Genomic DNA, 14,649 nt, shown 5'->3' on the forward strand with positions numbered 1-14,649 from the left:
CAGTGGTAACATGCCAAGCTATAATGTACAACATGTGGGTGCATGCACATTCACTCAAATAAATATACCCCATAAATCCACCAATCTGTCATGTTATACCATGTTCTTTTTCCAACAAAAATCTTTCAATATAAATAAACCTACACAAACATACATACAACAAAAAATGACCATTTTGCCCTTCATCCCTATGTGCCAAACCCTACAATTCTACACACAAGATGGTGTTTACCCTAAGCTTATTTAAAATATCGGGCAACATGCTTTTTTAGTCTCAAAATGAGGGTGAAATTCTTTTTGGTAATATAATTATGGCAAATGTCGCTTTTAGTCTCATAAAGCTCATAATCACGTATTTTTAGTCTCATAAAACTATGTGCGTTGTGATTTTAGGGCTAAAAATGAGTGTTTTTTGAATTTTACGGGACTAAAAGAGTTATATGTCACAGTTGTGGTATCAAAAAAAAATTCTGTCTTATTTTATGGGACTAAAAAAATATTTTGTCCTAATATATCTTATTAAATATTTATAGTGCTTATAAGATATTAGATCTGATTTTAGATATAAGTTCGTGATACATTATTTTATCAAAGCATGTAAGAGGTTAGGAATGATAATTTTATAATTAATACGATTGAAATTGAAGAATTTTGTTAATTAAAAATAAGCTGGGAGACTGGAACTCCTTACTTTTCCGAAAGAACCTTACGTACAAGCTCATAACATCTTATTTTTAAATTTTATTTATTAGGGTAAATTACAATAAACTGTCATGAAATTTGCTATAATTATAAATACCACCTTATTATTTGAAAAATTACAAATACTACTATAAAATAATAATACCTTATAAAATACCCCTACAATAAATTATGACAAAAAAATATTTATAAATTTACAAATAACGAAAAAATATTCGTAATTTATACCCTTATCCGGAAACTTTTTAACATCAAGTGGGAGGGTATTTTCGTCCGATAGAGCAAAAAGAAAACATCGCCATCATTCATGCATCCAGTCTCAACGTCTCTCCGGGGTTCGTTGAGACTTTGCACACATGTAAACAAAGCAATCATCACTTCACTGTATTATATACTTAGAAAAAATTGGCTTCATCCCAATTCCCATCTCCATCTTCTCTTCTCTTCATCTCTCTCAATTACTTGAACGGAAAGCAAAGCAATTACAGGTGTGATGAGTACTCTAATTCTGCTGTTCTCATCGGCTCTGCTGCTGGCATGCTTGACAGCAGCAGCAGGTGAGAGCAGCGGCGAGGAGCAAATCGCAGCGCTGTCGCGTTTTTACAGTGAGAAGCTGAAGAACAGCACAGGCATGGACAGAAGCCATTTCAATGGGAGTCGTCATCATGTTTTCCATGGAGCAAAAGTTCATGCGCAAGTAGGGTCGAAGGAGAGTGACAGGATTGAGAGGCTGCCGGGACAGCCTCCGGTGAAGTTCAAGCAGTACGGTGGGTACGTGACGGTGGATCGGAAGGCCGGCCGAGCTTTCTATTATTACTTTGTGGAGGCTCAGCGCTCTCACAAATCATTGCCTCTTCTTCTATGGCTCAATGGAGGTACTTTTCTTCTTGTGTTTTAATTCTTCCTTTTCTCTTGTGTGTGTGTGTGTGAGAGTGGGGGTGGGGGTGGGTTAATTAGGTGATTTTTTTTTTTGAATAATTATAATTTTAGTACTGAAAGTACGAGGAGTGATATTTTTTATCTTGTAGAAATTCACTTTTGTAATAAAATTTATAATTAAAAAAAAAAAAAAAGACAACATGGTGAAATTTTCATAAGAAAAAGTTGTAACTTTAAGTATTGGAGGGTAGCATTTGGTTATGTTATAAAGTTACATCAGTATTTTAGTCCGAATTCCTAATTTATTTGAGTTACGTGTAAATTATATAATATTTTTTATTTTATTTAGCATATACATGATATATGTATATATAAAATATTTTTTTAAATAAATAAATAACGTCCGTGTATATATAAATATATATTAAATAGCATTGTCTTGTCGAGACCAAAAAACAAAAGCAAATCCCACTTAATTTTTTTCACATTCTTGACTATTTTATAATGAAATTTGATCTTTTTCACCATTTCTTATTTTGAAAATTTTAATGTTGACACTTACATTTATCAAAAGAATGGTTACTTCTCTTTTAAGATGCGAGAAGAGAAAAGGTGTCAGTGTATTTCAAAAGTCTGCTTCTGTTTTTATTTAATGTTGCTTGCATTAGAATATTTGGATTATTTATGGGCTAAAAATTAAATTATTTATAAGTACTTTATTTTCTTGGAAACCCCATTAGTTGACTCTTTTTTTCCCTTTTCCAAATACTTAAAAAAGAACATTTTCCTTCTAGAAAACAACAACATTTTTTTTTTTTAAATTTTAGTGTTGGAATCGTCAGTTCATTGGTTGTCTAAATTGGTTTGTAGCATTTTGTACAATGATTAATGTCGGGACTAGTCCCACATTAATTTGAAATAATATTTAATTATGTGTATAGTCTTTGTTGCAATAATTCATTGATAGTGTCACGTGGAATTATGATACCTAGGGCAACTAGTATTTCATTTTTTTCACTAGATTTAAGGGCGTGTTTGCCTTATCTTCTTTGATTTAATTTTTAGCTTTTATCTGTATTTTTAATTCCTAATTTATTAAACTCTAATAAAAAAAATGTTTTTTTTTTCTATTTTAGAAAATGGATATGAGGGTATTTTTATAAATAATTCAAAATTAATTTACAAACAATAAGCATTATCTTCTACTTCTATTCTTTCTTATATATATATATATATTTATCACTTCTCAAAAAGTAAAGATTTCTGCAAATACGAAGTATTTGTCTACTTCATCTTGAATATTTGTCAGGGCCTGGTTGTTCTTCCCTTGCTTATGGAGCAATGCAGGAGCTCGGACCGTTCCGGGTTCATAGCGATGGCAAAACACTCTACAAGAACAGATTCGCGTGGAACTATGGTTTGTTATCTTATTCGATCCCATTGTTGCATTGTTAACCTGACGTAATAATTTTAAGTAAATCATGTAGGCATGGTCTTTTACGATTGTTAATAGATAATTATATTTACACCCTTAATATATGGTCTATTTACACAAATTATTCAGATTTTCTGTAATTACAGAAACTATCCATGATACAGATAGTTTGTGTAATTAATGATGTTGGCATTTTCGGGGATAAGGGGTGTATGTATAATTTTTTTAAAAAGAACATATATAAACCAGTGCATGTAAATGTAGTTCTTCCTCTACATATCTTGATCAATCTCAATTGGTTCTAGCGGCAAACGTCTTGTTCCTGGAGTCTCCAGCCGGGGTCGGGTTCTCATACTCAAATACGACGACTGACTTTGAAATCGGCGGAGATAGAAAGACGGCTATGGACAACTACGTTTTCTTGTTGAACTGGTTAAAGAGATTTCCAGAATATAAAAACAGAGATTTCTATATTTCCGGTGAGAGTTACGCCGGTCATTACGTCCCTCAGTTGGCGCACACCATTCTCTATCATAATTTGAAGGCCAACAACACTATTATCAATCTCAAAGGAATCATTGTAAGTACTTTTACTTTTATGCACTTGGGACTTATGAGCCCTTTGATTGATGATTGAAAAATTTATCTTTTTCTTTAATTTTTTTTTTATTTTCCTGCACATGGAGAAATTATTTAAATTTGGAGTAGATAATTATGATGGGGTCACTAACAATCAACCCTTCATGAGTAAAATTGGGCCAACCCTAAATCATTCTGCTCATCATATTATTTTTAGTGATTTAATTTAATTAGACATCATATATATATATATATATATATATATTTGCATTATTATTTGATGGTAAAAATGCACTCATAAAGTTTTATGCTCTATTATTTGTGCTTAATTTTATTGTTGTGATTACTTTTACTTGTTAAGCGTGTTTATTAAAGATAAAAACAAGGACACGAGACGACATAATTTTATTTTTAATTAAGAAAGAACAAAAAGAATTTATCAAGTAAGGATTAATTACACTTAAACTCCTCCAAAAATGTGAAATTACACTTGTATTTTCTGCAAGAATTCTTCATTTATAGCTGCAGCCATTTCATTAGGATTTAAATGAAGCATGCTGACATCTGTACATAAAACCCCAATTTCAACCCCTGTTGATGTGTGCATGTGTTGTGTGTTTGGAAGTGTGTAGATGAGGGGTCAAATCAGAAATTCATGTAATTTTTTTTAATGATATCAATACTTTCGGTCCAAATCCTTACGAAAAAGGTATAGTTACAATTAGAAAATTCTCGAACGGGGTTCAAGTGTAATTCCATTTTTTTTTCTTTACAAAAGAAACTGTAATTTCATATTTTAACAAGAATTTAAATGCAATTAACCCAAATAATACTAAGTTGATAAATATTTGAACATTCTTAATTATTACAATTTTGTATTGTAGTATAATTAGACATCATTTCTCCTCCAAGTTGTTGCCTGGTCTATTCCACCATGTATACCAACAGAGTACCCCATTTCCTCACCCACTTTGTGTGGAGCAACTTTGTCCTTGCTTTTACATGTTTTATTTTGAGTGCTATTAACAATTTGGGCATAAATTGATTTTAAAATTTGAATCTTACAATAACCATGACAATTTATAGAGTATTGATTATTAAAAAAAATTAAATGATAATATAAAAATTATCACTAAATTTATGGTATTTAGTAACAGTAATTATTATTTTATCACAATAATGATTTTTATAATTTTATTAATTACAAATGTTGCGCAAATGTAATTATTTAGATACATTTTTTTGGTTATTATTAAATGTTTAAAGATCATATCGCGGCAAAGTAAAAAATTATTGCCGCTTAATACATATATATTATTAGTGATATTAATGTTGATATGTTTTCGTTACTGTATTTTTGTCTTTTTTGTTTTTGGACCACTGATATTGTCAATTTTTGCGTTTTAACGTATTTTTTTCGGGGGTATTTGAAAATGCTGAAAACAGACCTTCGTCAACTGATTACAAAATAAATTAAAAAGTCATGCATGTAGTCTCGACTTCACCAATCTTATGATTTCTGTATATGTATATTTCTTTGAAACAGATCGGGAATGCTGTGATTGACGACGAGACGGATGTGAAAGGGATGTACGAATATTTTGGGACGCACGCTCTGGTTTCGGACGAGACTACAAATCGCATTATGAAGTATTGCGATTTCTCCCCCAACGCCACGCAACAGTTAGATGAATGCAATGAGGCTGCTAATGAAGCTGATAGATGCATTAACGCTATTGATATATACAACATTTATGCACCCTTGTGCTCTAATTCCAGCCTCACAGAGAAGCCCAAGAAAGCTAATGTGAGTAATTAAGGGTAAATTATATTTTGTCATTTAAATTATGTTCGTCTATACTTTAGTATTTATTTATTTATTTATGTCAACTTACCATTTCAACTATACGAAATTTGCATTTTGCCATATACGAGGGTTTTTTTGTTGGAAAAACATCACATGCTGTACATATGTGAAAAATATCACATCACATAATCCTTAAATATCATATGTGCACTGCATGTGATGTTTTTTTTTTTACAAAAAAATTGGTTGAAAAACAGTTATAAATAGCAAAATGTAAACTTTCGTAAAGTTGAGATGACAAGCTGACATAAAAAAAATTTAAATGCCAAAGTATTAAAAACCATCATAGTCCGAATGGCAAAATCTAATTAATCCTTAAATTTATTTTAATATTTTGGTTAAATTACATTTCTTTTATTCTCAAATTATGCCTATTTGACATTTTAATCCTTTACCTTATTAGGATTGCAAAATAATCATGTATATTTTTAATTTTTTTGAATTGAGGACACATTTGACCGAAAATTTAAAATCGACCGAAAAGTCTCATGTGCCTTGCACGTGCTAGTGGAAGACCGACGGCCGATTTTAAATTTTCAGGCTCCTAAATTCTGAAAAATTGAAAATATGGAGGATTATTTTTTAACCTTAATAATATAAAGGGCTAAAATATCAAATATGCATAATTAGAGGATGAAAACTGCAATAAAGTCTAATATTTTTATATGTAAGCATATTTGAATTAATTAATATTTTTCACTAAATAAATATAATTAATATTTGTGGTAATTAATGTTAATTGAGTGTGCAGGGTGTGAGTCTTGATCCTTGCAGTGACTCTTATGTGTATGCATACCTGAATAGGCCTGAGGTTCAGGAGGCTCTCCATGCCAATGTCACTAAAATCCCTTATGCTTGGCAACCATGCAGGTACATGTTTCAATAACTTTAATCTTGATTATCATGGTCTCTTTTTTTATTATTATTATTTTAAGGTAAATTATACTGATATTTTTTTATAGGGAAAAATATTATTTTTGTCAACTAAGTATACCTAATTTTAATTTTAATCCGATAACTATGTCCATTTTTGTTTAGGTCCAGTAACTTACGAAATTGCTTACTTTTAGTCCTCTGGCAGATTTTCGGATAATTTTACTCCTATGCAACTTTTGAAAGGCAGTTTTAGAACTTTTAAAAGGTAGTTTTAGTCCATATGCACTCATAGGGTAAAATTGTCCGAAAATCTGCCAGAGGACTAAATGTAAGCAATTTCGTAAGTTATTGGACCTAAACAAAAATGAATATAATTATCGGACTAAAATTAAAATTAGGCATACTTAACAGTCTAACTACACAAATAATATCCGTAGTCATTTTACAAAATTATAAGTGTATATCTTCATATTGTAGTTGTAATTATAAGTACACCCCCCTATTCAATGACGAAATTTTACACACATCCCTTGAATACATTACGCTAAAACCCCGTCAAGGGGTGTACTTGTAATTTACAAAGAATGCATTGCACGAATATCCCTCAAGGGGTGTATTTATAATTTTATAAAAAATAGAAGGTTTTGTGTAATTAGACCTAACTCAAAGGTGTTGATGTATTTTTACCTTTATATATATATATATATCGTATAAAAAAAATGTGATAAAAACTTCCCCGATGATGTATTTTGACACGTGAAATCTATGATTTTAACTTATATCTATAGCCCGACTAAAAAGTGCTTCTTTCTGAAAATTGCAGCGAAGTCCTCAAGAAATGGACAGATAGCCCAGCAACCATCATTCCTTTACTCAAAGAGTTCATGGCCCATGGCCTTCGAGTTTGGATATTTAGGTAATTAATCACATCTCCCCATATTTTTCTTCATTCCCAATAAATGGAATATCAATAATTTGATAGACGTAATTATACTTATTTTGTAACGTGTTATTCTGTTTAAAGTACAAATTAATCGTACAACAGATATAACTCAATTAACTGTCTTGTTAGTGAGTTGAGTCTGGAAAATCTAAATCCGAGTGCAAATTCTCAACGTACAATAGAATACTTTTCAAACTTATAACACGTTTGTTATACACTTGATCATTCTTCTTGAACTGTGCACCAATCACATGACATGTGTGTTGTTTATCACGAATTTGGTCGGGGTCTAATTGGCCTGATTTGTGGCCTTATAGATGTTATACTTGGCGAGCTTTTAATATATCGGACAGTTAAATAATTTTCATGTATCTATTTTTTTTTTTTAAATATTGAACGTATATGATAATAATTTATATGTTTAATATATAAAGTATGGAGTGTAGCATGAAATTGAGTGTATGATGAGTGCAGTGGGGACATAGATGGAAGGATACCAGTCACTTCAACAAAGCAATCCATCCAGAAGATGAAACTTCCCATCAAGACTTCATGGCACCCTTGGTTCCTTGGTGGAGAGGTAAGTCTGCTCTGCACATAAACATTTCAGGGTTTTATTTTATTAAAATTTATTATTTTAATTATCCCTCCAAAAACTACCAATAAAATAAAAAAAATAAAATAAAAATAATGTTAGTGATTAATAAAAGTGATGGTTTTAAAATTATCAATAATTATCTATATTCAGCGATAATTTTTTTTTATTTTTGTAATTTTCGTAGCTTGAATTATTACATTATTTGCGTAAAAATTGTCACTAGCGAGAATAAATAGTGGATAAATGTACTATTGATTATCTGATATTGACGCTTTTTAGGTAATTCTTGTCACTAAGAGTTATATTACGACAAGATCCAAATTACAATCACTTAATGTATATTTTCAACGACAGTTTTAATATTGTTACGTCATATTTTGTAACTAATATTATCTTTTATTACAGTGAACGTCTCAATCCAAAATTATTTTTATTTCATTAAATTATATATATATATATATATATATATGGGATTAAAAATTAAATTGAATAACCTCTAAAATGATTTATTTATTTTGGATCAGGTTGGGGGGTATACACAAGTGTATGAAGGAAACCTAACATTTGCAACAGTTAGAGGGGCAGGTCATCAAGTGCCCAGCTACCAGCCTGCTAGAGCCCTTTCCCTCATTATGCATTTTCTTGCTGGGACAGACCTCCCTGATTCTTCAAGATTTTAATTCACTTTATTATTTTCCACTCATTTATTATTATTATTATTTGCACAGGCTGAGGTCAATGGAGAAATTCAAATTCAGCATTTATTTTTTTTAAATTATTAGAATTTTCTCTCCATTTACTTTTGCAGTTAAATTTAAATTAATAAAACTTTTTATGAATTTTAATAAGATTAAATTTGATGATATTTAACAATTATACTTTAAGAATTGATGGCTGAAGCACATTTGATATGTGTGCTGTAATAATGGGGCAATTTATAAATACAATAAATGTTATATGGCGATTTTCGTCTAATAAATTAATCCCTATGTTAAAATTTCTATGAAAATTAAAAATCATAATAAATTAATACTATCTGTAAAAGTATCACAGCGAAAGCATAAATAATACAGAAGAAATTTCTGGAAAAGATTTCGAATTTGCAGAGCATTGCATTGCGGTTTCAATTTCTAAGTTTCAGTAATCTTGCAGTTCAGTTGAAGAAGATAACAGACTATCTTCTTTATACAACGGTCACTAATAACCGCTGATAACTACCTCGCGTTTCTACTTATAAAAACGTGAAAATGGAGAAGCAACAACAGTGTACAAATACGACTATAAGTGAACTGAAGTAATGAACTCACGTTTAGTAATATAAACGTGAGAAGTTTGTTCTGCGACTTAGAGCTCCTTCTTCTACATTAAAACACCTTCAGCCAGTTACTGCAACTGCATTGATCAGCTTTTACACTATCTATAACAGTTAAACAAAATCAATGCAAAAATTTAAATTTTAACTGTATTTTATCAATATTTGTCATAATTTTACCTATGGCCAAAAGATTTGCTATAATTTTTAGACGACGTTAATATTTTCACCTTGTTTGCAGAAATAACGTTTAATAGGGGTTGCACAAATGTAGTTAGTTAATTTTCACCGTAATTTTTTATACTCAACTATGATAATTAACCATCATAAAAAGTTATATTCTTCTAGTGAAATAAATGAAAAGTAACTGGTGCTATTTTGAGGGAAAGAGCGTGGCTCTCCACTCTCTCATCACTCAAGCGGTCCACTCCTCTCAATTGGGTCTTGGTGTTGCTGCGTAATCGTATGTTGGTATGGCAGGGTCTTTCATTTGGTTCTTGAGTTTCATTTAGCTTTCTATGTGAACTTTTGTGCTATTTCATTGGTATAAAAGTTGGGATATACTCTTCTCACAAATAAAATAAAATAAACTAAAAGGTACTATCTATTTACACTTCATATGGCGTGGGAGAGATCCTTTATCATTAACACGTTGATATATATGTGGGTACACTCGCGTGTATGGGTAAATATATATTTATTAGCGTGCGTGTGGTTCAAATTGGTTGTACACATCAAAGTTGATTGGACGCCATGTGTGAAGGGAGTCACTAGAGGTCGATTGTACAGTGGGTGTGAGGCCTGAATTAGGTTTAATGGGCTTTTTTGGGTTGTCTTTCTTCCTCTTGGGCCTACCATTCGCCTGGGCAATTTGAGCTTTAGCAATCTTCTTTGGACCATCAAGCCTTCTTTAAGTTGAATCAAGGTGCACCCAACCCATGATTTCTCATCCTGGGTTGCTTGGGCAGTTGGACCAATCTAGTACATGGGCCATTCCTAGCCTATACATCACACAGTCTCCCTTATTTTAAGGAAGAATAGTTCTGCGATCTCTTGCTTAGAGTAGGAAAACGTCTCAATTACTCTTGGGAGCTCCCTCGTTCCTAACCACCTGGGACCTCCTTAGCCCGAGACTTTTATTTGTTTTCTACTCTTTTGGCCTAATTTTTTTTTTAATTTTTATTTTCGCGCGCTTTGTACTTGGTTTTCTCATCAGACTTGAATTGATAGCTTAGGCAAGCCATCATTATAGTTAAATCATAGGGGGTGTGTGGATAACCATTCGGCTTTTCATGCGCCCATGCCTTTGGTAATCGCCCAATAAGGGGTAGGTTTAATCCCCCACTCTCCCCTTCATTCCAGTTCTATTGCTAAACTTTCACTTCCGCCAAGCCTTTTGAAGAGAGAAAGACATTTTTCAGGTTTGTGAAAAATCTCCGTAGTTTCTTCTTCTCCTTTCTTGGTTTTTCCTTTCCTTTTTTTTTTTTTTGTATTTCTTGATCGTCTTCTTGTGCCATCATGTCTTTTTCTGACGAGTCGATGAGGTTCATGGGGATGGCTCTAGGCGATGATCCCTCCAAGGCCACGTCTAAGAGGATAGGTTTTGGCCCCTCCACTTATACATGTGGCCGGAGGTGGAGCTTGTGCCAACCCGCCGTGGTTGCCCGTCGTTTACTAGATGAACCCTTGGATAACAAGGAAGTGGAATGGAACGAGGAGGAGGAAGGCTCTTCTCCTAGCTAAGGGGTCCCTCTTCGACGATATGGATAGAGAGTCGAGTGAAGTGAAGGAGCCTAGTCAATCGGGGACGGACTGGACTGCTGCATGCTTTCATCTGTCTGGGATGCGCCATTTGGTGGAGGAATTTGGGATCCTGCCAGAGTTTACTATTTATGTTCCCACCTCCGAATGCCGCCCTAACTCCTTGGCCTTAACAGTTTTGGCTTTTTTTTCTTCAAAAATTAGAGCAGGGCTTCGTTTCCCTATCCCCCATTCTTTGAAGAAGTTTCACGTCTCTTCCAAGTTCCCTTAAATCAGCCAATTCCCAACTCTTTTGGATTTTAACCGCTTTCTCCATGATTTTCTAATTTCATAGTATCACTCGCACAACTAGGGTCTTCTCTCAATGTTTTAAGCTAAAACGATAAGAGCCTGGAATCATTGTTTATCCTCCTAGGCAAGGGGTAGCCTTCTTGCCTGCCCCTAGCCCTCCTAAATATTGGAAATGGAGTTTTTTCTTTGTTTTGCCCCTTAGTCCTTGGCCCATCCCCCATCGGTGGATTTATGAATTCCTTCCTGATGTGTCTTTCTCCTTGTTTTATAGGTCTCTTACTCTTTCCTTCCTCTGGGAGGAATTGAATGAAAAACCCTACGATTGTAGAAGTATGATTGAAGGAAAGCTTTTGAGCCATTTTGGCTCGAGTTACCGGACTGAGCTTTTGGGGATGCCCTTGGTACCCTTGTTGTCATAACTTCTCCCATTTACATATGCTTTGATGTAGAGTGGTACTTATCTTCTTCTTTTTATTTTTATTTTTTTTATTTGACATCATGTTTAGTAAACTCATTCGCAAGATAGTACCAGAGAGCCCTGAGGTTCGTGCTCCCAGCTACTACTATGCCTAGGTTCTCGTCCAAGAAATAAGGTCTAGTTCCTCCAACGTCCCTCTTGCTAACTCTGCAAGTCATACCTCCATTCCTCATCCTCCTAGGGACTCAAGGAGTGGTTCCTTTAGATCTCCATCGTTTCCTTCCGGGAGTTTGTATTACCTGATAGGGTGAATAGTAATTTATTCCCTTATGATATTGAAAATGAACATATTACCCTATATAAAAAAATATAGCAATTTACCCCTCTGTACTTTTAAAAATGAGCAATTTACCTCCTTATATAGGACTTGTGCAGATTTTTAATAACAAAAAAAACATCACATTCATCCTCAAACTTTCTTTTTCTTGCACCATTCTCTTTCGATTTTTACCATATTTCAAGCCTATAATTTGCTCACTATGAATATTATCACTTTCACATTATATTTCACCACTATTCTCACTTTATTTCAAATTTTTCCTTTTATTTCTTCTTAAACCGTTACTGACTTGAGCATCAGAGTGCTAATATCTGTTTTGCAGGGCTAGTCCTTCGATAATCTTAGAATTTTTTGAAGATCCTTAGACCCTCGTGGTGTGGCCAAATTTCTGGTATGCATCATTGGCGCCCATTGAGAACACTTGAGCTTTGGTGTGAGAAATGACAAATTCAAACAATGGAGGTGACCACGGTATCTTACAAGGGAGATTCCTCTCTCCCTGTTGCATCTGGACCTGCTATTCCATCTATAGACCCCACTTTGGGAGATACTTACATCCCTGGTCCATATCCAGCACCAAAAGCTAATGCTCCAGTCTCAACTCCTGCTCCTGAGCAAGCAAATGGACTTGCTATTCTAAACCCGCTCATCTGTGAGTAGCTCCATCAATTCATTATGGAAACCATCAACTTAACCTTTTGTGACTCTCAAGCTAGTAGAGCAGGACCCTCTTCCCAATCAAAAAGAGATGGAACACCAGGAAACCAAGGAGTTGGCAAGCAGATTCCTGCTAGGTTCCAGCAGAATCTATCCATTCCTGCCGACTTCGTGAGCAAGGAAGCAGACCCCCTGCAGCCTTCTGAAATCTGGCAATCATTGAGAAAGGAGATAGTGGAGCTTCTCCACCAAATGGCAGTAGAAACCGTGCCTGCTGAACATGGCATCCCTTTTAGTGAAATCATCATAGTGGAGGAACTATCTGCTCATTTCCGAGCACCTTCACACCTACCTGCTTATGATGGTACTACTAATTCGGTTGAACACATCCGTAAGTTAAAAAATGCAGCCTTGATGCACAGGTATACTGATGGCATTAAGTGTCGTGATCTTCTCACTCACTAATGAATTCTGCCCAATAATGGTTCAACAAACTTCCTGCTAGATCAGTTAAATCTTTTGTAGAATTTAACTCTTTTTTCCAACATCAATTCGCTAAGAAGTACCAAAAATCAGTTATTAGCCTTTTTGGGGTTAAGCAGGAAGACAATGAGATTCTAAGGGCCTATTTTTAGCGCTTCAACACAACCATCTTTGAGGTTCCAACAGCTCACCAGGAGGTGCTAGTCAGTGCATTCACCTAATGACTTAGTGGAGGCTCCCTTTTTGAGTCTCTAGTTAAGAAACCAGCCGTTGACTACCTAGACGTGCTAGCTAAGGCTGAAAAGTATGTGAACTTGAAGATGTCTGGCTGGTGAGAAGGAGCAGTGACGATAGGCGGAGGGAGAACGAGTTATCTTCCTCCAGCAGGAGCAGGGGAGAGCCTAGAGGATATTTCAACTCCTATGATCCAAAGGACGAGCACTATACCCCGTTCATCACCAACCCAGCTAGAATACTCATGGCAATTGATCAGCATCCCGCCTTACAAATGGCCTAAAGGCTCAAACAAACGTCCCCAGCTCCCGAATCTAAGTGTTTTTGTAGGTATCACATGGAGTATGGACATGACACCAATCGATGCCGCCAGCTAAGGCAAGAGATAGAAAGACTTATATAAGCTGGCTGCTTGAAAACCTATGTGGATAAAGAAAAAATATACGAGTAGAAGAAAGAAAGCTCCAACCACCGCAACTTTTGCAAGAGCAAGGAGCAAGCAGAGGATCTCTAAGAGGTTTTCTCAACTATCAAACGGTTATAACCTCAGGAAGTTTTAATCCTAAAATTTCTACTCTTTATTTACAGCTTGTTATCCTTGTCATTTAGCATTATCTCACAGAATAAAGGCAATTCTTACCTCATATCTTGTGTTATTCGCAAGCTCAGTTTTAACCTCCTAGCTGACTCCACATAAACCATCGCCACTAGCTGACGCATATCTTCACATAAGTCGTTCCTAGCTGGCATGTGCACTTACATAAGCTGCCACCAATTGGCGCACGCTCATAATAAGCCGCCACCAGCTGACGCATCCTTCTAATAAGTCGCCCTTAGCTGGCACATTCAGTCATCACCAGTTGGTACATACGCCTTGCAAACAGCTACCAGCTGACACACTTACTTCAGTTTCTATTAGTCTTCTGTTAGCACATCCTTTTCAGCAATGCTAATAAGACCTGGTTATCCTACTTAGCATTGCTCTACCATCTACATGGCATATTGTTGCATATCAAATAGATTGGATATTTTTCAGCTAAGTATTTATACTAACTTGTAGGAACAACAAAACATAGCAGAAAGGACTCTCTAGCTAGAGTCATTAAGCTAATCGACATTACTCAAGAAGCTCAGAGGGATTTGTCCTACAGTGGGGGAGTGAGGATGCCCCCTAAAATTATTAGGCCGAGCCCATAAGCTAGGCATACTAGCCCAATTGGCTCATCAGCGGGATGGATAAGGGCCTACTAACAAGACAGATAAAGCCTACCTGC

At 34.6% G+C, this 14,649-nt stretch overlaps 1 protein-coding gene across 1 annotated transcript; it reads left to right on the plus strand.

Annotated features, from left to right (window-relative positions):
* Nucleotides 1-1,062: 1,062 nt before the first annotated feature.
* LOC105172131 (serine carboxypeptidase-like 40) lies at nucleotides 1,063-8,639 on the plus strand. The gene is made up of 8 exons (XM_011093471.3): nucleotides 1,063-1,577; nucleotides 2,891-2,998; nucleotides 3,322-3,596; nucleotides 5,142-5,402; nucleotides 6,214-6,332; nucleotides 7,162-7,254; nucleotides 7,756-7,861; nucleotides 8,404-8,639. The coding sequence occupies exons 1-8, from the start codon at nucleotides 1,196-1,198 to the stop codon at nucleotides 8,557-8,559; spliced, it is 1,500 nt and encodes a 499-aa protein (XP_011091773.1). The 5' UTR covers nucleotides 1,063-1,195; the 3' UTR covers nucleotides 8,560-8,639.
* Nucleotides 8,640-14,649: the final 6,010 nt, after the last annotated feature.

This window comes from Sesamum indicum, linkage group LG10 (genome assembly GCF_026168435.1).
Source record: "Sesamum indicum cultivar Baizhima isolate 11 linkage group LG10, ASM2616843v1, whole genome shotgun sequence".
NCBI classification, from domain to species: domain Eukaryota; kingdom Viridiplantae; phylum Streptophyta; class Magnoliopsida; order Lamiales; family Pedaliaceae; genus Sesamum; species Sesamum indicum.

What these genes read in the sequence shown, in the direction of transcription:
- LOC105172131 (XM_011093471.3), top strand. Translation starts at nt 1,196, where the DNA reads ATGAGTACTCTAATTCTGCTGTTCTCATCGGCTCTGCTGCTGGCATGC. An exon ending in TATGCTTGGCAACCATGCAG is followed by an intron (nt 6,333 to 7,161) that starts GTACATGTTTCA and finishes TGAAAATTGCAG; the next exon opens with CGAAGTCCTCAAGAAATGGA. An exon ending in CTTGGTTCCTTGGTGGAGAG is followed by an intron (nt 7,862 to 8,403) that starts GTAAGTCTGCTC and finishes ATTTTGGATCAG; the next exon opens with GTTGGGGGGTATACACAAGT.